This window comes from Eschrichtius robustus, chromosome 19 (assembly GCF_028021215.1).
Source record: "Eschrichtius robustus isolate mEscRob2 chromosome 19, mEscRob2.pri, whole genome shotgun sequence".
In the NCBI taxonomy this organism is placed as follows: Eukaryota; Metazoa; Chordata; class Mammalia; order Artiodactyla; family Eschrichtiidae; genus Eschrichtius; species Eschrichtius robustus.
The window spans coordinates 56,176,151-56,200,338 of record NC_090842.1 but is presented as its reverse complement, the minus strand read 5'-3'; the positions used below and the strand labels follow the sequence as shown (position 1 = coordinate 56,200,338).

Below are 24,188 nucleotides of genomic sequence, written 5' to 3'. Positions count from 1 at the left end.
ACATCAAGTGTGAATGAAATAAGCATTCCAACCAAAAGTCAGAGATCGGGGCTTCCCTGGTGACGAAGTAGTTAAGAATCCGCCTGCCAGTGCAGGGGACACGGGTTCGAGCCCTGGTCCGGGAAGATCCCACATGCCGCGGAGCAGCTAAGCCCGTGCGCCACAACTACTGAGCCTGTGCTCTAGAGCCCGCATGCCACAAATACTGAAGCCCACACGCCTAGAGCCTGTGCCCCGCAACAAGAGAAGCCACTGCAGTGAGAAGTTGGCACACCGCAACTAGAGAAAGCCCACGTGCAGCAACAAAGACCCAACGCAGCCAAAAATTAAAAAAAAAAAAAAGTCAGAGATCGTCCGTGGTGGTCAGCTTCCAAACTGGCCTCCAATGATATTCACACCCTTGTGTGAACCCCTCCCAAATGATACCAGGGTTGGTATGTGTGACTACATTTCATCAATAGAATATGGCAGAACTGATAGTATGTCACTTCTCAAACTGGGATATAAGAGACACTACAGCTTCTGTCTTGGCTTGCTCTCTTGCTCTCCCATTTCTCAATGACTCCCCCAGGAGGAGTCAGTAACTTCTTGAACGGTCCCACGTAAGTGTTCATGTGACAAGAAACTGAAAACTCCTGCCAACATCCATGTGTGTGAGCCCTCTTAGAAGAAGCTCCTCCAATCCCAGTCAAGCCTTTAGAGCAGGGGTTGCAGACTTTTTCTATAATGGTCACATAGTAAATATGTTAGGCATTGTGGGTGACCCAGTCTCTGTTGCAGCTCCTGAACTCCACGGGTGAAGCACAAAAGCAGCCAGTAGGCTATACATAAATGAAAGAGCATGGCTGTGTCCCAATAAAACTTTATTTATGGACACTGAAATTTGAATTTCGCATCATTTGAAGTGTTAAGGAATGTTATTCTTCTTTTCATTTTTTTTCAGCTATTTTAAAATGTGAAAAACATTCTTAGATTGTGAGCCTTACTAAAACAGGTAATGGGTGGGTTTAACCAACAGCCATAGTTTGCCAAAACTTCTTTCGGGTGCTAGCAACTTCACTTATAGTTTGACTGTAACTGCATGAAAACTCAGCACCACAACCTAGTTAAGCCACTCCTAGGTTCCTAACTTCAGCAACTGTAAGACAATAAATATGTGTTATTTTATGATGTTACTGGGATAATTTGCTATGAAGCTACAGAGAATAATACATTTTCAGCCTGGATAAGAAAACAAGACCCAAGTATATGCTATCTACAAAAGACACACTTTAGATCTAAGACATAAATAAGTTGAAGGTAAAAGGATGAGAAAAGAAGTACTATGCAATCAGTAACCATAAGAGAGTAGAAGGACAAAATTAGTGTCAGACACAATAGATGTTAAAAGAAATTTTACTAGAGACAAAGGACGTTTCATCATGATAAAAGGGTCACTACATCAAATATACACATCAAACTATGCACATATATTGCTAAGTGACAAAAAAGAGGTGAGTAGGTGAAAGATGCTCAATTTTATGCAAGGAGGGAAAAAATTGCATATACATGTGTTTAGAAGTGCAGAGAGTTTTGGAAAGATACACAAGAAATAAAGACACGGGTAACAGAAGTTTGCTCTTATAAAGGAGGACTTTCACATACATATTTTATATATTTATAGTTTTTTTATTTTGAAATGACTAACACAGAAAGTTGTAAGTACAGTACAAACATTTTTTCCCCTACACTCATTTGAGAATAAGTTGCCAACATGCTTCCTAATCACCTTCAAATACTTTATTGTGTATTTCTACAAACGAGAACATCCTCTTGCATGTCCACTGTAAGGCAACAGTGAGAATCAGGAAATTAACAGATGGATAACAGATTAAACAGATGGATAACTACCGTAATTAACAGATTAATAGATGGATAACTACCATAATTAACAGATTAACAGATGGATAACTACCATCTATTCCGAGACCCCAACCACCTTTACCAGTTGTGCCAACAACTATATTTTCCACTGCATACTTTGAAATTTGTACTGTAGGTATATCTTTAAATTAATACATATATTTTAAAAATTATATATATTAAAAATTATATATATATTAAAAGTGACATTATATATATATAATTCCTTTAACAGGCAAATAAAAATAAAAATAAACATAATGAGCCCTGGGACCAGGGGAATTCCGACTTTCCCGGGTCCTCCAGTGGGAGATGGTGTCCTTCATTCCACGACCCACCCAGAGATACACTCTCGAGGGCCGGGCATGGGGGTGAGGTGGCTTCAGCCGAAGGGTCTCAAGGGGCAGAAAAACGGGTCCAGAAAAAGCTCAAGTCCCGCGGCAGGGTTTGGTCTTCCCACCACCCTGGCTGTTTCAGGTTCAGTCGGCAAGCAGCCCCACTTGCTGAGCCTCCGTGGTTTTTTTTTTGTTGTTGTTGTTTTAAGTATTTGTTTATTTATTTATTTATGGCTGTGTTAGGTCTTCGTTTCTGTGCGAGGGCTCTCTCCAGTTGCGGCAAGTGGGGGCCACTCTTCATTGCGGTGCGCGGGCCTCTCACCGTCGCGGCCTCTCTTGTTGCGGAGCGCAGGCTCCAGACGCGCAGGCTCAGTAGTTGTGGCTCACGGGCCCAGCTGCTCCGCGGCATGTGGGATCCTCCCAGACCAGGGCTCGAACCCGTGTCCCCTGCATTGGCAGGCAGATTCTAAACCACTGCGCCACCAGGGAAGCCCTGAGCCTCCCTTTTTAAACCGCAACTTCTGCAGCGGCCCAAGGGAAGGGGGGAGATCTGTCTGTCATACTTTGGCCGGAGTCCGGGCCGGAAGCCTGAGGTACATCCGCCAGGGGTGCGGATCCGGACTTTCCGAGACCCGGGCCCAAACCCGGGCTGCTGGCACGCTGCCCGCCGCCCCCCTCCCCCCCCGGCTCCATCCGCAGCTACGAGCCACGGCAGCTGCGAGCCCCTCGCTGAGGGTGCGAGGCTGGGGGCGCTCGCTTGGTCCCGGCTCCCCCGCCAAGCACAGCTATTCAAGGGCGACCCGGCGACCCAGCGACCCCCAGAAACCAGAAAATCCCCACCTGGCGGTCGGGGGTGACTGGGCGTCTGTATATACCCAACTCCCCCTACCCCCTAGAATCTCGGGGAGGGCCGGGGTCTCGGGGCCGTCTGGCGAGCCCAGATGGACGAAGTGTGTGAACACGCTCGACGGCAGCCGGGACACAGGAGCCCGGCCGTTCGCGTTCCCCGTCTTCTCCGCGGGGAGGCTGCAGCTTCAGTGCCTGTCTGCCCCGGGGCGCGACCGTCGGAGGCCTGTCCTGACTCCTGAACAGATGGGAGGCAGGCGAGGCCCGGATCTGCCTCCAAGCCCCATCCCGCGCCACCCGTCTACAGGTGCCAGTAGGTAGGTGAAACCGGTGAGAGGCAAGAAGAGGGACATCGGCGCAGGTAGCCTGAGATTCACGCACCTGGGGTCTCCAAGGGACCTGTTTGCAGACGTACCGATTGGGGGGTCCCTTACACCCAGGGAGCAGGCGCCAAGGGATGGCTTGGGCCCCTGCAAATTCCCTAAAGTCGCCCCCCACCTCATTACCACCTGGCTGCTTCGCAAAGTGCTGCAGGGGGGCAAGCCAAAGCCCCACCCCCGCCAGATCGTGACCCTCCTCAGGCCTCCAGGGACACAAAGTGCCCTCGGAGATCCAGGCCAGGACCCGCCCCGGCCACGCAATCGCTGTGTGACCCTTAGTCAGTGACTTCACCTCCCTGAGCCTGCTATCCTCGTCTATGTGAAGGAGACACAGACACACAGGAGGCGCACAGATGAGAAGCTAAGACTTTATTTGCCACCCAAGACCACTGCGCCCCGTCCCCACCCGCCCTCCTGGGAAGGCTCAGAAGATCTCCACCAACTCCAGCTGCACGTCCCCGCCCACCTCCACAACGAACGCGCGCTCTGGTGGGAGCCGGTAGACGAAGTGGTGGTATTCCGAGTCCCCGACCACAACCTGCAGGGGCGAGGGGACAGGGTTTAGGGTTCCCGAGGCGACTGCGGGGTCATTCCCGACTCGTACCCACGCTGCGTGACCTCGTCACCCACGCAACCCCGCGTTAAGGAAAAGGGCTACTCTTGATTCTAAGCCCTTGCCGTGAGGATTCAATGAGTTCCTTGTTGGCACGGGAGTGCTTTTTAAGCTTTGGCGGTGGATGTGGTCTCCGCGGGGCCCGCGTCCACCGCCTCACTGTGACGCACAGATTGAAAGTGGAGAACGGCCTGGGTGGCGGAGGGTCTACAGCGACCACTCCCTGCTGGGACTTATTTTGGGTCCTGTCTCCCAACCCAGCCATTCCCCTGCCCCAGAGCCGCTACGTCAGACGCCAGTGGACAGGGAATAGGGTCTGGGATGTCCACGCCTCCCCGCTGGACACCCACCCTTTGGGCTCTTGCTCTCGCGTCCTTGCCACCGCCATACGTCTGCCCTCAGTGCGCTTGCGCCACGGGAGGTGAGGGACTGGGGACGCCCTGCCCAGCCTTGGCCGCGCCTTTGCTCCCCACCTCCGCCAAGGGCCTTCCTGGCCGTGCCAAGGGAAGAGACCCGGGTGTTGGCGGCCACCCCTGTGGCAGAGACGCACCTTGAAGCCTTTTCTGCTGGCGATGAGGAGCAGGTAGAAGGGATGCCCACGATGGAAGGGAATGCTTAAGCCACGCTCCTCCGACCCCCAGGCACCACACTCCAGGCTGTTGAAGACCACCGAGGATTCATCCAGCCGGGGGTTGAAATGCAGGACGGTCTCACTCTCCGGCTCGTCACCGCACAGCAGGTTTATGTAGAACCTGGTAGGTGGCGGATGGGAGGGGGCGTCGGAGAGAGGACTTACCGATTGCCAGAGCACATCCAAGTTTACAGGGACCTGAGAGCCACACGCCAGTGAAGGAGGGGTGGTGGACTGGGGGCCAAGGAGCCCAGATCCCAGGACATCCAGAAACCAACTGGGGACCTGGACACACAGCCACCTAGGCGAGGGGCACTGGACTATGGCCTGGGTCCCCCTCATTTCCAGAGTCTGGGAGTTGCCAAGGAGTCATGGTCCTGAAGACCAGGGTGCTCCTGGTTCCCAAGTGTTCTCCTGTTCCCAACCAGAGTGCTCCTGATCCCCCAATGCCCAGAGGGCTGGGGACAACACCAGGGACCCCAGTATTCCCAGGCATCGTAGATTCCCAGAAATCCTGACGCTCCCGACCCAGGAAGTCATAGGTTTGATTGCTGAGGCCTCCCAGGTGCCCAGGGCACCTCTGACTCACAGGCTGTTTTTCCACAGTTGCTTCAGACTCAGACTGGAAGTCATAGGATTATAAGTAAGAACCTTGTTGCCCTGGATCCCCCAGATTCTTAGAAGGATGCAGGGACCCCAGGTACACTGTCCTGGGACAAATGAGTGAAGACATCAGATTCCAGAAGGTGGGAAATAGCCTGGGGATTCCAAGATCCTGGTGGGCAAAGTTGGCCTGGGGCTTCGTTCTCTGGGCTGTAAGAAGTGAGGTCAGCTGAGCCTGGAGACCTCCCACCCCTTACCGCTGAGGCTTGGGGGTCTCACCTGTCAGCCCCGGTGTGCACAACACCACGAACAATCATCACGGTGCCGACTCCGAAGCCCTCGGGCACCGAGGTCCTGTAGGGCACATTCTGCAGCAGCAGGAGTGCGGGGGCCAAAGTGGATCAGGGAGGAAGAGGAGGGAGACAGATGGGTCAGCGCCGGGGAGAACATGACCAGGACCCAGACCAGCAGAATCAGAGAGCAGAAAGGGCACAGAGGCAAAGGAAAGAGAGCCAGGCGTAGGGAAAGCGTTGGAGAGCAGAACACAAAGAATCAACAGGAAGATATTCAGAGAGGTAGAAAGTAAGGGGGAAACACCAAGGGGGAGATGGGAGCATGGGATGGATTGGGTCAACCCAGAAACAACAGCCCGGAACGTCATAGCACGCCCGAACACCCATTTTCTCCTTGAAACAGGAGACCTCAGCCAAGCCCCAGCCGCTACCCCATTCCGGTGCAGCCTTCGGTCCAAAACCTCCCCACCTCCACACCCCCGAAGCACTCACATATCTCCCTGCCATGGTTGGAACAGCGGACAGGCAGTGGTGGTGGTGGGTATGGCTGCTGGGACCTTAAGTAAAAGCAGGGCGTGGCTGGCCCTGGTGACTCACCATCACCCCTTTCCACACCCACCACCCACACCTGGCACAGACCCTGGCCCTGGGGCCATGCTGGCCAGCACCCTCCTTCTAGGGCCTCTGACACCCCTGCAATCCCTGAGTATTCCCAGGTGTACGGTCCCTCTCCTCTGAGCTAATAATGATAGGAACAGTTAACAATAACAGTAATAATAACATTATAGGGACTTCCCTGGCAGTGCAGTGGTTAAGAATCCACCTGCCAGGGGAGTGGACACAGGTTCGATCCCTGGTCCAGGAAGATCCCACATGCCTCAGAGCAACTAAGCTCGTGCACCACAACTACTGAGCCTGCGCTCTAGAGTCTGCGAGCCACAACTACTGAGCCTGCGTGCCACAGCTACTGAGCCCGAGTGCCACAACTATTGAAGCCCGCAGGCCTAGAGCCCGTGCTGTGCAACAAGAGAAGCCACTGCAATGAGAAACCCGTGCTCGCCACAGCTAGAGAAAGCCTGTGTGCGGCAACGAAGACCCAATGCAGCCAAAAATAAATAAATACATTTATTAAAAAAAAAACACATCAGAGAAGGCTCATTGAGCCACCATCCCTCCAGCCTTACCTTCCTGGTGCCTGGCGGAGAGAAAACACTCTCATGCCCATTTCATCATGGAGAACTCGAGTCCTGAGAGGCTAAGCTGTGGGCTGCAACTCTGGACCCTCTCTCCCAGGTTGGGACCTGCTGACTAGGGCTAAGGATGTGTCTGCACTGAAATTCCAGTTTATGCTTCTGTAATATAATAATAACCATGGCAACAACAATAATAATAGAAAAGGGAGCTCAGAGGGGCAGGATATTTTGCCTGATGGTCAAGGCTGTCTCCTTGGTGCCTAGTGCAGTGCCTGGCACACATAAGTGCTCCGTAAATATGGGTGAAAGAAGGAATAAAAGATAACACAGCTGCCATTAACGAAGCCTCCGGCCTTTCTAGCATGTGCGAGAGACCACTGATCTCAGACAGGCCACTGAGGGAGGACCATTGATCCGCCTTATTTGACAGATAAGGAAACTGAGGCTCAGAAATGAGAAGCAGTTTGCCCAAAAAACACAGCTGTGCAGAACCACGGGGACTGTGTCTCTGGCTTTCTTGATCTCTGGAAGTTTCTCTCTGGTTTATTCTGTCTCCAGGATGCCCTAGTCTCTCTGACTCTCTGTCTCTCTGGCTGTCCTGTGTCTCTGTCCCCCCGCCCCCGGACGTGTTCCTGTTTCTCTCCTTCGAGTCTCTCTCCCTCCTCCTCCCAGAACCCTTCCTCTCTCCCATCCGATGTTCAGGACAAGGGGGCGGGGAAGGAGGGGTGTCCTAGGACCCGCCCCCCAGCCAGACCAAGGAAGAGAAAAAAGTGGGACCCTCCACCCAGGCCCATTTCCACTCCCCACAGCCCAAAACTCCAGAAGAGGAATCCAGGTATGAAGGGTGGGGTCAGAGGGAGAATGCTGAAAGAGGGTTCTGGAAGACAGGGAACGGGCAGGTGGGGGAGCTGGGCAGAAGCCCCTCCTAGCAGCCCCCTCTCCGTTTCCACCGCCCTACTCCCCGCACCCCACCCCCATTGGCGCCCCACCCGGCAGAGGGAGAAGAGGCCTGGGGCAGAGCCAGGAACGGAAACTCTGGGTGGAGACAAGCAGACTCAGAACCTGAGCCACAGCCTCGCGGGCGGCCCAGCCTCCCTCCAGGCCCCTGACCACGCAGCTAGGGCAGTTGGAGGAGCCAGGGCCTTGGACAGGGAGGCTGGGCAGCTGCATTTAGGCCTTTCGTTGGGGGCTGCAGTCACCCCCATTTGGCAGAGGAGAAAACAGGCTTAGAGAGGGCCAGCCTCTCACCAAGGCCTCACAGCAAGGACGGGCCAGGGCCTGGGCTGGAGCCGCTCTGTGTGCCAAGGGCACCTCATCGGGACTTTCAATAGAGAGGACAGTGGGGTCTGAGGTGGTACCACCAACATCTACTCGGGTGGAGAGTTTCCCAGGATGGTGGACTCCATTACTCTGATCACTAAGGGTGTCCCTTTTCTATACCTCATTCTGTATATTGCTGTGTATCCCACTAGCTCATCTTTTCCCTGATTTCCTCATTGTGGTGGGATATTTCTCCACATGCTTCCGCCCTGCAAGTCCTGACTTGACCTGGATGTTTGGCCAAATGTTTGCATTCAGTCTGTTACCAGTTTGATTGCTAGTTCTTTTCTCAGAAGTCAGATATGGGCATCCTGGATGAATTCTTATTCATTTGTGTTGATTATCTTCGATCAGTTCTGGAATAATATGCTTAGGAGCATTTTTGTTTCACCTCTAAATAAGTGGTGGATGTCCTTATTTCCCAATACTCTTTTTGTTTTCTCGAGCTGTAGGTCACGCTCGTAAATCATCCAGGTTTTAGCAGAACACTACCATGAGCCCTGACAATATACAGACCTGGGCAACCACCACCCCAATCAAGTTTTAGCCCCTGAAACAGCCAGTCCCCCTCCGCCTGCCCCAGGAAACACTCTCACTCCTCAGCATTTAAGAGCCACCCAGTTCATTTGCCATGAAAACAAAGAGAGGGCTGCCCAGCGGGCGGAGTTTGCTGGCTTTCCCCTCCTTCAGAAGTAACTGGGGCGAAGAGTACTAAGTGTACCACGGTGTTTGTAGGAATTGAAAGTCCCAGGCTCTGTCCATGTCAGCTTCTTGGAGACTTTGGGTTGGTTTTCATATACAGTGAAGATAATTCAGGGGCTGGATTGGTTTTGTAAATTCGTTTACCAATGAGGAAAATGACATGTTTTAAAAATCTGACCTTTTTTTTTGGCCCTGCTGTGCTTGACTTGTGGGATCTGTTTCCCCTGATGAGGAATTGAACCCGGGCCCTCGGCAATGAAAGCACCGAGTCCTGACCACCGGACCACCAGGGAATTCCCCAAAATGTGACTTTTTCTGAAGCTAGGAAGTCCACTGGAAACCTTACAGTTTTATTTATAAATATAGTAAATTGTATCAACCCAATCACTTGCTAAGGAGAAGCAGTTGCTGTCATATTTGGTTCCATTGATAAACTGAGTTCATTAAACCCCTTTAAACATTTTAATCAGAATGTGGGATTTTGACATGTTGAGTTTTAAGTATTTCCACTGTCTCTCCAAGTCCTAAGTGACCGTGTACATTTCCATCTTGCGCTGTGAGAACACTGATCTGCTGTTTCTCCTCCTCTTCTGCCTTCCTTTCCTCCTTCCGCTGAGCACCTGGGTGCTCCAGCTGTTATGCTGGTGAGTAAGTGCTGCCTCTGGGGGGTGGGGGGCCCACAGGGTGGGGTGAGGGGGCTGAGGGGGCGCCCCTCCCCCAGGGCTGGGTCAGCTGGGGTGTCAGAGGGAGCCGGGGAGGAGGGCGCTCAGCAGAGGCTGGCCCTCAGGAGGGGGGCGAGGAGGGCGGCGGGACAGAGGGGAGCGCAGCCCCGACGTGGGAGGAGGTGTCTGGGCAGGGGTGAGGGTCCCTGAGAGGTCCTGGAGCCCAGCGGGGACGGGGGGCTTCCCCGGGGGCAGGAAATGCCCTGTGGGTGTCAGCGATGGAAGGAAGTCCAGAGCTGCTCTCTCCCTGTCAGAGGAGGGACGTACAGATGTGCACCAAAGAAATGGGCTGTGAACCTTGTGACATCGGACTGGAAATGGAGGTGTCCGTGTGAGCTAATAATTACATGATTAAATTTATGTTAATATTTTTAGGTGTGATTTGTACTGTGGTTATATAGGAGAATTATGCTTCAAAAATGCACACTGAAGGGACATCCCTGGTGGTCCAGTTTAAGACCCCGTGCTCCCAATGCAGGGGGCCCGGGTTTGATACCTGGTCAGGGAACTAGATCCCCCCTGCTGCAAAGAAGACCTGGTGCAGCCAAAAAAATTAAAAAAAAACTGCACACTGAAGTATTTAGGGGTGAAGTGTCATGATGTCTGCAACTTGCCTTCCAATGGCTCCCAGAGAGAAATGGCAGATGTGGGAAATAGGACGCACCTGGGAGCCTAGATGACGTCTCTGCAGGTGTTCGTTGTCCTCTTCTTTTAACTTTTCTGTAAGTGTGAACATTTTCAAAATGGTGGGGGAATAAATCAAACTTGGGGTTCTGATGTTACAGAATCCGGGCTACCGTGGTTCCCAAAAAGAGCATCCTCTCCAACATCCCTACCCCCCAGATGAGGCCTTGGAAAGCAGTGGAGACAAGAAGAACCTCCCTGGAGGCAGAACCAGAACCAGTCTTTGATCTTCATGTCCAGTGGGCTTGACCTTTGCTATGGACCAGTGTCTGCTGCACGTTGCCCTGTTTCCCGTTTCCTGAATAAGAATGCCTTCACCTTAGTTTATTGGGTGTCTAGGGCCAGCCTTGGCTGGGCGTGACAAAGAGGACTGTGTGTGTCTTCCACCAAAATCCTGGCCTCTGGGCTGGACACAGTAACCAGATGGGCGCTTAGGGTTGTCTCCATTGGAAGAGGAGGCGAGTGGTCTGGGGAGGGGAAGAAGAGGACAGATGAATGTTATTGTAGACAAAGGGGTGGCCTGTAACAGGGAGCACCAGCTGACCACCCAATACCCACTGTCACTTTCTTTCTTAATCAGACTCCTGACTCAGTCCAGGACGGCCATGTGGCTGTTGCATTTCCCCGGGTTCCAGTTACTTTTGTTGTGAAGCCGATTACCCCAACGCTTTGCGGCTTAAAACAGCCATTGTGTGTGTGTGGGCTCATGGCTTCTGTAGGTCAAGGGTTCGGACAGGGCACAGAGGGAATGGCTTGTCTTAAGGTTCCATGATATCTGGGCAACCTCTGTTACTACGGGGCTGGGATCATCTGGGTGAGCTGCACACAGCCTTCCTAGGAAGCCTGTGCATCTTCAGAGTAGCCAGACTTCCTTCACGGCAGCTCAGGGCTCCAAAAGCCAGTGCCCTTTCAGCTCACCAGATGAAAGCTGCCTCCTCTTTTCTAACCTGCTCTGGGAAGTCATGCCAAATCTCTTCAGGCTACATTCTATTTGTTATGAGTGAACAACTGAGGTTGGCCTGCATTTAAGCCTCCACTTCATGGTAGCAGAAGTGCCAAAGAACTGGTGGAGGTATTTTTGGTATTAATTTCATACTTTTGTTATTTTTTTGTGATTTAATTTAATTTTTATTTTTTTGGCTGTGTTGGGTCTTCGTTGCGGTGCACGGGCTTCTCATTGCACTGCGGTGGCTTCTCTTGTTGCGGAGCACGGGCTCTAGGTGCGCGGGCTTCAGTAGTTGCAGCACGCGGGCTCAGTAGTTGTAGCTCGCAGGTTTAGTTGCCCCACGGCATGTGGGGTCTTCCCGGACCAGGGATCGAACCTGTGTCTCCTGCACTGGCAGGCGGATTCTTAACCACTGTGCCACCAGGGAAGTCCCTTGTTATTTTATTTTATTTTTTTCAAGAAATATTAGCTATTTTTATTGTTGCTCTTGAAGATTCTCAGAAGACAAACATGACCCCATTCCCAATTTATTTTTAAGAATTTATTTCCAGACAACACATGGATTTAGCAGGGAAAGAAATGAATGCTATTAGAGTTATTTCCTATATTTTAGTTTTTTTCCACTGCCCACAGGTGTGCCTCAAGTTTTAAAAGCAGAATGAAGAGCAGAAGCCACACAAGGACCCCCCCATATGAGTTTCTCGTTGTCTTAGTTCAGGCTGCTATACCAAAAATACCATAGACTGGATGGCTTAAACAGCAAACATTTTGTACAGTTCTGGAGGCTGGCAAGTCTAAGATCAAAGTGCCTACAGACTCGGTGTCTAGTAAGGGCCTGTTTCCTAGTTCATAGGTGGCCATACTCTCACTTTGTCCTCACAGGGCAGAAAGGGTAAGGGAGCTCTTTGGGGTCTCTTTTATAACAGCATTAATCCCATTCATGAGGGCTCCACGCTCATGACCTAATCACCTCCCAAAGGCCTCACCTCCTAATATCATCACATTGGGGGTTAGATAGCATATAGATGGGTCTTGTTTTTGTATCCATTCAGCAAGCCTGTGTCTTTTCGTTGGAGCATTTAATCCATTCACGTTTAAGGTGATTATTGATATGTATGTTCCTATGACCATTTTCTTAATTGTTTTGGGTTTGTTTTTGTAGGTCCTTTTCTTCTCTTGTGTTTCCCACTTAGGGAAGTTCCTTTAGCATTTGTTGTAGAGCTGGTTTGGTGGTGCTGAATTCTCTTAGCTTTTGCTTGTCTATAAAGCTTTTGATTTCTCCATCAAATCTAAATGAGATCCTTGCTGGGTAGAGTAATCTTGGTTGTAGTTTCTTCCCTTTCATCACTTTATCATGCCACTCCCTTCTGGCTTGTAGAGTTTCTGCTGAGAAATCAGCTGTTAACCTTATGGGAGTTCCCTTGTATGTTATTTGTCATTTTTCCCTTGCTGCTTTCAATAATTTTTCTTTGTCTCTAGTTTTTGCCCATTTGATTACTATGTGTCTCGGTGTGTTTCTCCTTGGATTTATCCTGTATGGGACTCGCTGCGCTTCCTGGACTTGGGTGGCTATTTCCTTTCCCATGTTAGGGAAGTTTTCGACTATAATCTCTTCAAATATTTTCTCGGGTCCTTTCTCTCTCTCTTCTCCTTCTGGGACCCCTATAATGCAAATGTTGTTGCGTTTAATGTTGTCCCAGAGGTCTCTTAGGGTGTCTTCATTTCTTTTCATTCTTTTTTCTTTATTCTGTTCCGCAGCCGTGAATTCCACCATTCTGTCTTCCAGGTCACTTACCCGTTCTTCTGCCTCAGTTATTCTTCTATTGATTCCTTCTAGTGTTGTTTTCATTTCAGTTATTATATTGTTCATCTCTGTTTGTTTGTTCTTTAATTCTTCTAGGTCTTTGTTAAACATTTCTTGCATCTTCTCAATCTTTGCCTCCATTCTTTTTCCGAGGCCCTGAATCATCTTCACTATCATTATTCTGAATTCTTTTTCTGGAAGGTTGCCTATCTCCACTTCATTTAGTTGTTTTTCTGGGGTTTTATCTTGTTCCTTCATCTGGTACATAGCCCTCTGCCTTTTCATCTTGTCTATCTTTCTGTGAATGTCCCCTTGTTATTTTTTAATCAAAGTTATTCATGCACATAGTCTACAGATTCAAATAGTGGGTAAACAACATCTTTCCTCCCACCCATCTGTCCACTTCTCCAGCCCAACATAGCTCTTTTAAAAAGAATGATTATTATTATTTTGGCCTCGTCGTGCATGCGGGATCTTAGTTCCCCAACCAGGGATCAAACCCGTGCCCCCTGCAGTTGGAAGTGCAGAGTCTTAACCACTGGACCAGCAGGGAAGTCCCCTGGGTGGTGTATTTTAAAACCACTACATCCACTTCCCTTTGCAACCACAGGTAGCTAAATGCATGTAAGTGGATATTCTGTGTGGGGCTTCTGGAAAATTCTTTGCAGGAAACTGACCCAGCAGCAGAAGAGCCATTTGACCCTCCACCTTCCTCGTCCTTCCTGTCTGAAACATACCATGATCAGAAATTTTGGTCAGGAAGTAAAACCTGTACCTGCAGACAGAATAATGTTCGTCGTGACCCAGAGGTTGTACTGAGTCCTTTTTCTCTCCAAGTTTAATATGGCCAAAAATATACATGCATAACATTTAAAGACACAGTTTTACAAAGCTTGTGGTGAAAGAACAGTAGTTTTCTCCCCACCCACCTCCTCATTTCCCCTTCAGGAGAGGCAAAGCAATTTTAGCTGGATCCTTCCCTCCATAGCTGTAAATAATCTACTTATTGCTACTTCTGGATCTTTCTGTTGGGGCATTATGTATTGAGACTCCCACTAAAGAGGAAGAGGATGTAGCTTTCTTTCATTTCCTCACCTCCTCCCTCTCACTGTGTACATGTGCCCCCTTACTATTTACCAAGAGACTTACAGAGTCATTTTGGTTAGATCAGTGGTCAGTGTTTACATTCCTGTGACTCTGTTGGCACCATTCACCAGCCAGCCATGTGGTGTATCCGTGAAGGGTTCTCCTTTTTGCATATCTTATGTTTTTCCTGGGGTTAATGATCATCCTATTTTGTATTTGTTTCGTTTTCTCTTATGAAAACGTACTCATATGTACTTCTTATGAACTGGAATCCTGAGTTCTCTGTCCCTTGACAAAATCTCTCAATACATTCAGATGCACCCAACTTTCTATTCGTTTCACTTTCGTGGAGATTTTGCCCCTAGCTGTCCTTTACACCAGCCCTCCCTTTCCTTCCCAATGGAAAGGTGGTTGAAGCCCCCAGGTAGTTGTCTCTGTGTACAGCTGTCACCTCTCAGCCTCCCATTTTTTTTTTTTTTTTTTTAATTCAAGACCCATTTATTCTCTAGTTCAGCCCACATGGAGACACCCTCCTTGAAAAGGCGTTAGATCCTTCCATTCACTTTAACACCTCGTGCTGAAAACGCGTGTTCCAAGGTTTCAACTATGAGATCCACATTCTTAAAGCACTAATTCTTAAACCTCATCTAGATCTCTCCCCTTGGATGGGGGCAGATGACCCAAACACAGCGAAGAACAGCTCAGGACTGTGGGCTCTGCTCGCCCAGAAGACCTTGTAGCTTCCCTGACCACCCGGCTGCAGCCAGGATTAGGGCCCTGAGACGAAGGGCGTCTGGTGGGTTACCGCCACCGCAGATGAGACACGCTTCCTTCGGGCGCCTTCCTGCCACCACCGGCCCCAACTCCTGTCCTCTTCACTAGGCTGGCTGTCACCTTTAGTTTCTCTGGAGTTTGGGGATTCCAGACGGTCTCTGCTCACACTTCTTCTGTATCCCGCCTGCTGCCTCAGCACTGCTGAGCCACACCAAGGGGGAAAAGCACACAGAACTGCTTTGCAATACACCAACGTTCCACACAAAAGTTATTTTATAAGCCTGCAGGTTCTTTTTTATCACAGGACATTCCCAAGGCCGTGACTTGCCCCGGCTCCCCACTGCCCTTGCCAGCCCACTGGAGGGCTGTGGCCGAGGTGCTGAGTCGGCACACCCCCCCCTGGCTCCACTCCGGCGCGCTCTCCTGGAGAACTGAGGGCGGTGCCCTGGGCGCATCAGCAGGATCTGTCCCGAAGCCAGTCCTAGAGTGACAAGAGCCACACCTGCAGGTCTCTTCCACTGACCAGCGCACAGGACCGAGCTGGGCGCACGGACCTTGGTCCGGACTGTGTCGGCTGGTCATTCTTGCCGAGGTTCACAGGCCAACAGCCTCTGTCCTCCCTTCCCTGCTCATCACCGCACCAGCGGCTCACTCCTACCTGCTGCCGTCACACGCCTGGCAACCTCGTGTTCCGGGGCCAGCCGAGAACTGAGACCCCAGCAGCCCCTTAGTTCCCAATAGGCAAACTCCGCATCAAACTACTGCTGTCTAGCCGTGTTCTCGAGGCTTCAGAGCCGGGAAAGTGCGGAGAGCATAGCAAGCCGCGGAGCCCCCAGCCCCGGACCCGCGATGCTCCGCGGAGGCGCCGGAACCTCGCTGCATGCCGCCCCCCAAAACAAGCGGCCTCTGCGCCCACCTGTCTCGCGGACCTGGGCGCACCTCCGGCCACCGCGGCCTAGGACGGAGGCGCGGGGCTCAGCCGGCCGGCGGCGGGCGCTGGGGCGGGCGGGGACCCGGGCTCCAGACCCGAGGCAGCGTGGACCCGCCAGGCCCACCTCCGTTCCCGCTGCCCGGAAAGCCTGCCTCCCATTTTTTGTTCCACCTCCAGAAGCACCTGGTGCCATGGATTCTCGAGCTGTTTGGTGGTTCTGAATTCAATGAGTTTCTTCTATAGTTTTCCAACTCCAGCCTAGGATTCAATGTGTGGGGTTTACTAAGAGGTTACCACATATCCAGTACCTAAATTTGTCTTCGCTCTCCTTTTCTTTGTCCCTGAGGGTTTACAACTTTTAAAAATCCTTTAAAACATAGTGGTTAAGGGCCAGAGGCCTGGGATCATTTTTTTGGCGCTGCATTCCCTGACTACGTGATCTGAAGACAGTTGCTTTTCTCGTTATGTCAGTAAAACAGGGGTGACAGCAGTCCCTACCCCATAGACTCAATTAGATGACAGTGAGAAACTAAAGGGTGAATGTTGCTCAAGTGCCTAGAGCTGTGTGACACACACCAGGATATGCCATTTGCATGGGAGTAGCTGCTGCTAGTGGGTTTAGGAAGGGAGCCACATTCAAGTGACACATTCTCCAAGCTTGATGTGTCAGCCACATACATTCAGATGACATTTTTGCCTGACCAAACTTGATCTAGTATTTTGTCTAGCTGAGTTCCTTTCCTATTTTTCTTGCCCGGCAGGGCTATAGATATTCAAATGACACAAAGGGTCCACACATCTTCTGTCTTGCCTGACTTTGTTTTTTGTTTTTTAATTAATTACTTAATTAATTAATTTCTTTATTTTGGGCTGTGTTGGGTCCTTATTGCTATGCGCGGGCTTTCTCAAGTAGCAGCGAGCAGGGGCTACTCTTCGTTGCGGTGCACGGGCTTCTCATTGCAGTGGCTTCTCTTGCTGTGGAGCACGGGCTCTAGGCACGTGGGCTTCAGTAGTTGTGGCTCAGGGGCTCTAGAGCACAGGCTCAGTAGTTGTGGCGCACGGGCTTAGTTGCTCCGCGGCATGTGGGATCTTCCCGGACCAGGGCTCGAACCTGTGTTCCCTGCATTGGTAGGCGGATTCTTAACCACTGCACCGCCAGGGAAGTCCCTGTATACACATTTAAATGTTTTCCGTGATCCTGGAGCCCTCATAAGGAAATAAACGCAAAGAAACAGCTAAACCTTCAAGCTAAGAACAATAAAAGCAATTGTGGAAAAGTAACTAATATGTGGGGAGGCTAAAGGAAGATGAGAATTGTTTTAACAAGGCCTGTTTTCATTGAACTCTCTAGGTCTCAGCTTGCTGATAAAAATGTCACTTTCCTTGGGTACAAGTAGGGTGTCTTTCACGTAGCAGTTTTTATCTCCTGTTTTCAGGAGAAAAGGGGAGATTAGAATGCCCTTCCTGTATTTGCTGCTTTTCAAGTGCTTTTAGCTCAAAATAATCCTCACGCCAAAGGGGCATATTCTGTTGGTGGTGGTGGTGTTTAATATTTATTTATTTAGGCTGTGCCAGGTCTTCACTGTGGCATGCGGGATCTTCGTTGCAGCATGCAAACTCTTAGTTGTGGCATGCGGGATCTGGTTCCCTGACCAGGGATCGAACCCAGGCCCCCTGCATTGGGAGAGTGGGGTCTTACCCACTGGACCGCCAAGGAAGTCCCAAAGAGTAATATTTTGGGTGGCATATTTGTCACCCTTCAACACACACACACACATATTTACATCCATCTTTCTTTCTCTTTTATGTGTATATAATACTCATCAGTCACAGAGGGCAAGTAGGACTCCACTCATACAAGGTGCCCGGAACAGTCAAATTCGCAGAGACAGGAAGTAGCATGGTGGTGGCCAGGGGGTGTGGACAGGGGAACAGGGAGCCAGTGTTTAGTGGGGACAGGTTTCAGTTGGGGAAGGTGAAAAAGTTCTGGGGATGGATGGTGGTGAGGGTTGCACAACAATGTGAATGTACTTGAGCTCACTGAACTGTACATTTAACACAGGGTTTTAATGGTAAATTCCATGGTTTTCTATTTTAACACAATTTTTAAAAACTTTAAAAAATAATCCTCTCCAAAAAAACCCCAACTCATGGAATCATTACTTCAAACGGATACTCCCAATTGCAGTCCGATGTCACAGGCTTCACGGCCCATTTCTTTGGTCCACATCTGTACGTCCCTCCTCTGACAGGGAGAGAGCAGCTCTGGACTTCCTTCCATCGCTGACACCCACAGGGCATTTCCTCCCCCCGGAGACGCCCCCCGCCCCCGCTGCGCTCCAGCACCTCTCAGGGACCCTCACCCCTGCCCAGACACCTCCTCCCACGTCGGGGCTGCGCTCCCCTCTGTCCCGCCGCCCTCCTCGCCCCCCTCCTGAGGGCCAGCCTCTGCTGAGCGCCCTCCTCCCCGGCTCCCTCTGACACCCCAGCTGACCCAGCCCTGGGGGAGGGGCGCCCCCTCAGCCCCCTCACCCCACCCTGTGGGCCCCCCACCCCCCAGAGGCAGCACTTACTCACCAGCATAACAGCTGGAGCACCCAGGTGCTCAGCGGAAGGAGGAAAGGAAGGCAGAAGAGGAGGAGAAACAGCAGATCAGTGTTCTCACAGCGCAAGATGGAAATGTACACGGTCACTTAGGACTTGGAGAGACAGTGGAAATACTTAAAACTCAACATGTCAAAATCCCACATTCTGATTAAAATGTTTAAAGGGGTTTAATGAACTCAGTTTATCAATGGAACCAAATATGACAGCAACTGCTTCTCCTTAGCAAGTGATTGGGTTGATACAATTTACTATATTTATAAATAAAACTGTAAGGTTTCCAGTGGACTTCCTAGCTTCAGAAAAAGTCACATTTTGGGGAATTCCCTGGTGGTCCGGTGGTCAGGACTCGGTGCTTTCATTGCCGAGGGCCCGGGTTCAATTCCTCATCAGGGGAAACAGATCCCACAAGTCAAGCACAGCAGGGCCAAAAAAAAAGGTCAGATTTTTAAAACATGTCATTTTCCTCATTGGTAAACGAATTTACAAAACCAATCCAGCCCCTGAATTATCTTCACTGTATATGAAAACCAACCCAAAGTCTCCAAGAAGCTGACATGGACAGAGCCTGGGACTTTCAATTCCTACAAACACCGTGGTACACTTAGTACTCTTCGCCCCAGTTACTTCTGAAGGAGGGGAAAGCCAGCAAACTCCGCCCGCTGGGCAGCCCTCTCTTTGTTTTCATGGCAAATGAACTGGGTGGCTCTTAAATGCTGAGGAGTGAGAGTGTTTCCTGGGGCAGGCGGAGGGGGACTGGCTGTTTCAGGGGCTAAAACTTGATTGGGGTGGTGGTTGCCCAGGTCTGTATATTGTCAGGGCTCATGGTAGTGTTCTGCTAAAACCTGGATGATTTACGAGCGTGACCTACAGCTCGAGAAAACAAAAAGAGTATTGGGAAATAAGGACATCCACCACTTATTTAGAGGTGAAACAAAAATGCTCCTAAGCATATTATTCCAGAACTGATCGAAGATAATCAACACAAATGAATAAGAATTCATCCAGGATGCCCATATCTGACTTCTGAGAAAAGAACTAGCAATCAAACTGGTAACAGACTGAATGCAAACATTTGGCCAAACATCCAGGTCAAGTCAGGACTTGCAGGGCGGAAGCATGTGGAGAAATATCCCACCACAATGAGGAAATCAGGGAAAAGATGAGCTAGTGGGATACACAGCAATATACAGAATGAGGTATAGAAAAGGGACACCCTTAGTGATCAGAGTAATGGAGTCCACCATCCTGGGAAACTCTCCACCCGAGTAGATGTTGGTGGTACCACCTCAGACCCCACTGTCCTCTCTATTGAAAGTCCCGATGAGGTGCCCTTGGCACACAGAGCGGCTCCAGCCCAGGCCCTGGCCCGTCCTTGCTGTGAGGCCTTGGTGAGAGGCTGGCCCTCTCTAAGCCTGTTTTCTCCTCTGCCAAATGGGGGTGACTGCAGCCCCCAACGAAAGGCCTAAATGCAGCTGCCCAGCCTCCCTGTCCAAGGCCCTGGCTCCTCCAACTGCCCTAGCTGCGTGGTCAGGGGCCTGGAGGGAGGCTGGGCCGCCCGCGAGGCTGTGGCTCAGGTTCTGAGTCTGCTTGTCTCCACCCAGAGTTTCCGTTCCTGGCTCTGCCCCAGGCCTCTTCTCCCTCTGCCGGGTGGGGCGCCATTGGGGGTGGGGTGCGGGGAGTAGGGCGGTGGAAACGGAGAGGGGGCTGCTAGGAGGGGCTTCTGCCCAGCTCCCCCACCTGCCCGTTCCCTGTCTTCCAGAACCCTCTTTCAGCATTCTCCCTCTGACCCCACCCTTCATACCTGGATTCCTCTTCTGGAGTTTTGGGCTGTGGGGAGTGGAAATGGGCCTGGGTGGAGGGTCCCACTTTTTTCTCTTCCTTGGTCTGGCTGGGGGGCGGGTCCTAGGACACCCCTCCTTCCCCGCCCCCTTGTCCTGAACATCGGATGGGAGAGAGGAAGGGTTCTGGGAGGAGGAGGGAGAGAGACTCGAAGGAGAGAAACAGGAACACGTCCGGGGGCGGGGGGACAGAGACACAGGACAGCCAGAGAGACAGAGAGTCAGAGAGACTAGGGCATCCTGGAGACAGAATAAACCAGAGAGAAACTTCCAGAGATCAAGAAAGCCAGAGACACAGTCCCCGTGGTTCTGCACAGCTGTGTTTTTTGGGCAAACTGCTTCTCATTTCTGAGCCTCAGTTTCCTTATCTGTCAAATAAGGCGGATCAATGGTCCTCCCTCAGTGGCCTGTCTGAGATCAGTGGTCTCTCGCACATGCTAGAAAGGCCGGAGGCTTCGTTAATGGCAGCTGTGTTATCTTTTATTCCTTCTTTCACCCATATTTACGGAGCACTTATGTGTGCCAGGCACTGCACTAGGCACCAAGGAGACAGCCTTGACCATCAGGCAAAATATCCTGCCCCTCTGAGCTCCCTTTTCTATTATTATTGTTGTTGCCATGGTTATTATTATATTACAGAAGCATAAACTGGGATTTCAGTGCAGACACATCCTTAGCCCTAGTCAGCAGGTCCCAACCTGGGAGAGAGGGTCCAGAGTTGCAGCCCACAGCTTAGCCTCTCAGGACTCGAGTTCTCCATGATGAAATGGGCATGAGAGTGTTTTCTCTCCGCCAGGCACCAGGAAGGTAAGGCTGGAGGGATGGTGGCTCAATGAGCCTTCTCTGATGTGTTTTTTTTTTAATAAATGTATTTATTTATTTTTGGCTGCATTGGGTCTTCGTTGCCGCACACAGGCTTTCTCTAGCTGTGGCGAGCACGGGTTTCTCATTGCAGTGGCTTCTCTTGTTGCACAGCACGGGCTCTAGGCCTGCGGGCTTCAATAGTTGTGGCACTCGGGCTCAGTAGCTGTGGCACGCAGGCTCAGTAGTTGTGGCTCGCAGACTCTAGAGCGCAGGCTCAGTAGTTGTGGTGCACGAGCTTAGTTGCTCTGAGGCATGTGGGATCTTCCTGGACCAGGGATCGAACCTGTGTCCACTCCCCTGGCAGGTGGATTCTTAACCACTGCACTGCCAGGGAAGTCCCTATAATGTTATTATTACTGTTATTGTTAACTGTTCCTATCATTATTAGCTCAGAGGAGAGGGACCGTACACCTGGGAATACTCAGGGATTGCAGGGGTGTCAGAGGCCCTAGAAGGAGGGTGCTGGCCAGCATGGCCCCAGGGCCAGGGTCTGTGCCAGGTGTGGGTGGTGGGTGTGGAAAGGGGTGATGGTGAGTCACCAGGGCCAGCCACGCCCTGCTTTTACTTAAGGTCCCAGCAGCCATACCCACCACCACCACTGCCTGTCCGCTGTTCCAACCATGGCAGGGAGATATGTGAGTGCTTCGGGGGTGTGGAGGTGGGGAGGTTTTGGACCGAAGGCTGCACCGGAATGGGGTAGCGGCTGGGGCTTGGCTGAGGTCTCCTGTTTCAAGGAGAAAATGGGTGTTCGGGCGTGCTATGACGTTCCGGGCTGTTGTTTCTGGGTTGACCCAATCCATCCCATGCTCCCATCTCCCCCTTGGTGTTTCCCCCTTACTTTCTACCTCTCTGAATATCTTCCTGTTGATTCTTTGTGTTCTGCTCTCCAACGCTTTCCCTACGCCTGGCTCTCTTTCCTTTGCCTCTGTGCCCTTTCTGCTCTCTGATTCTGCTGGTCTGGGTCCTGGTCATGTTCTCCCCGGCGCTGACCCATCTGTCTCTCTCCTCTGCCTCCCTGATCCACTTTGGCCCCCACACTCCTGCTGCTGCAGAATGTGCCCTACAGGACCTCGCTGCCCGATGGCTTCGAAGTCGGCACCGTGATGCTTGTTCGTGGTGTTGTCCCCAGAGGGGCTGACAGGTGAGACCCCCAAGCCTCAGCGGTAAGGGGTGGGAGGTCTCCAGGCTCAGCTGACCCGACTTCTTACAGCCCAGAGAACGAAGCCCCAGGCCAACTTTGCCCACCAGGATCTTGGAATCCCCAGGCTATTTCCCACCTTCTGGAATCTGATGTCTTCACTCATTTGTCCCAGGACAGTGTACCTGGGGTCCCTGCATCCTTCTAAGAATCTGGGGGATCCAGGGCAACAAGGTTCTTACTTATAATCCTATGACTTCCAGTCTGAGTCTGAAGCAACTGTGGAAAAACAGCCTGTGAGTCAGAGGTGCCCTGGGCACCTGGGAGGCCTCAGCAATCAAACCTATGACTTCCTGGGTCGGGAGCGTCAGGATTTCTGGGAATCTACGATGCCTGGGAATACTGGGGTCCCTGGTGTTGTCCCCAGCCCTCTGGGCATTGGGGGATCAGGAGCACTCTGGTTGGGAACAGGAGAACACTTGGGAACCAGGAGCACCCTGGTCTTCAGGACCATGACTCCTTGGCAACTCCCAGACTCTGGAAATGAGGGGGACCCAGGCCATAGTCCAGTGCCCCTCGCCTAGGTGGCTGTGTGTCCAGGTCCCCAGTTGGTTTCTGGATGTCCTGGGATCTGGGCTCCTTGGCCCCCAGTCCACCACCCCTCCTTCACTGGCGTGTGGCTCTCAGGTCCCTGTAAACTTGGATGTGCTCTGGCAATCGGTTAAGTCCTCTCTCCGACGCCCCCTCCCATCCGCCACCTACCAGGTTCTACATAAACCTGCTGTGCAGTGACGAGCCGGAGAGTGAGACCGTCCTGCATTTCAACCCCCGGCTGGATGAATCCTCGGTGGTCTTCAACACCCTGAAGTGTGGCGAGTGGGGCCCAGAGGAGCGTGGCTTAGGCATTCCCTTCCAGCGTGGGCAGCAATTCCACCTGCTCCTCGTCGCCAGCAAGACAGGCTTCAAGGTGCGTCTCTGCCACAGGGGTGGCCGCCAACACCCGGGTCTCTTCCCTTGGCACGGCCAGGAAGGCCCTTGGCGGAGGTGGGGAGCAAAGGCGCGGCCAAGGCTGGGCAGGGCGTCCCCAGTCCCTCACCTCCCGTGGCGCAAGCGCACTGAGGGCAGACGTATGGCGGTGGCAAGGACGCGAGAGCAAGAGCCCAAAGGGTGGGTGTCCAGCGGGGAGGCGTGGACATCCCGGACCCTATTCCCTGTCCACTGGCGTCTGACGTAGCGGCTCTGGGGCAGGGGAATGGCTGGGTTGGGAGACAGGACCCAAAATAAGTCCCAGCAGGGAGTGGTCGCTGTAGACCCTCCGCCACCCAGGCCGTTCTCCACTTTCAATCTGTGCGTCACAGTGAGGCGGTGGACGCGGGCCCCGCGGAGACCACATCCACCGCCAAAGCTTAAAAAGCACTCCCGTGCCAACAAGGAACTCATTGAATCCTCACGGCAAGGGCTTAGAATCAAGAGTAGCCCTTTTCCTTAACGCGGGGTTGCGTGGGTGACGAGGTCACGCAGCGTGGGTATGAGTCAGGAATGACCCCGCAGTCGCCTCGGGAACCCTAAACCCTGTCCCCTCGCCCCTGCAGGTTGTGGTCGGGGACTCGGAATACCACCACTTCGTCTACCGGCTCCCACCAGAGCGCGCGCGCTTGTTGGAGATGGGCGGGGACGTGCAGCTGGAGTTGGTGGAGATCTTCTGAGCCTTCCCAGGAGGGCGGGTGGGGACGGGGCGCAGTGGTCTTGGGTGGCAAATAAAGTCTTAGCTTCTCATCTGTGCGCCTCCTGTGTGTCTGTGTCTCCTTCACATAGACGAGGATAGCAGGCTCAGGGAGGTGAAGTCACTGACTAAGGGTCACACAGCGATTGCGTGGCCGGGGCGGGTCCTGGCCTGGATCTCCGAGGGCACTTTGTGTCCCTGGAGGCCTGAGGAGGGTCACGATCTGGCGGGGGTGGGGCTTTGGCTTGCCCCC

The 24,188-nt window shown here is 51.9% G+C and overlaps 2 protein-coding genes across 2 annotated transcripts; one reads left to right on the top strand and one right to left on the bottom strand.

Annotated features, from left to right (window-relative positions):
- Nucleotides 1-3,887: 3,887 nt before the first annotated feature.
- On the bottom strand, nt 3,888-5,705 carry LOC137752416 (galectin-7-like; the record flags this gene model as incomplete). Its single annotated transcript, XM_068527127.1, has 3 exons — nt 3,888-4,001; nt 4,627-4,828; nt 5,590-5,705. Coding segments are annotated over 3 exons (432 nt in total), but the record flags the coding sequence as incomplete, so codon positions are not given.
- Nucleotides 5,706-21,684: 15,979 nt separating this feature from the next.
- On the top strand, nt 21,685-23,918 carry LGALS7 (galectin 7). Its single transcript, XM_068528910.1, has 4 exons — nt 21,685-21,709; nt 22,127-22,215; nt 22,978-23,179; nt 23,805-23,918. Exons 1-4 carry the CDS (start codon nt 21,695-21,697, stop codon nt 23,916-23,918), a joined length of 420 nt encoding a protein of 139 aa, XP_068385011.1. The 5' UTR covers nt 21,685-21,694.
- Nucleotides 23,919-24,188: the final 270 nt, after the last annotated feature.

Bases quoted from the DNA above. Each gene is read 5' to 3' on its own strand.
- LGALS7 (XM_068528910.1), top strand. The intron at 22,216-22,977 runs GTGAGACCCCCA...GCCACCTACCAG, and splicing joins GTCCCCAGAGGGGCTGACAG to GTTCTACATAAACCTGCTGT. The intron at 23,180-23,804 runs GTGCGTCTCTGC...TCGCCCCTGCAG, and splicing joins CCAGCAAGACAGGCTTCAAG to GTTGTGGTCGGGGACTCGGA.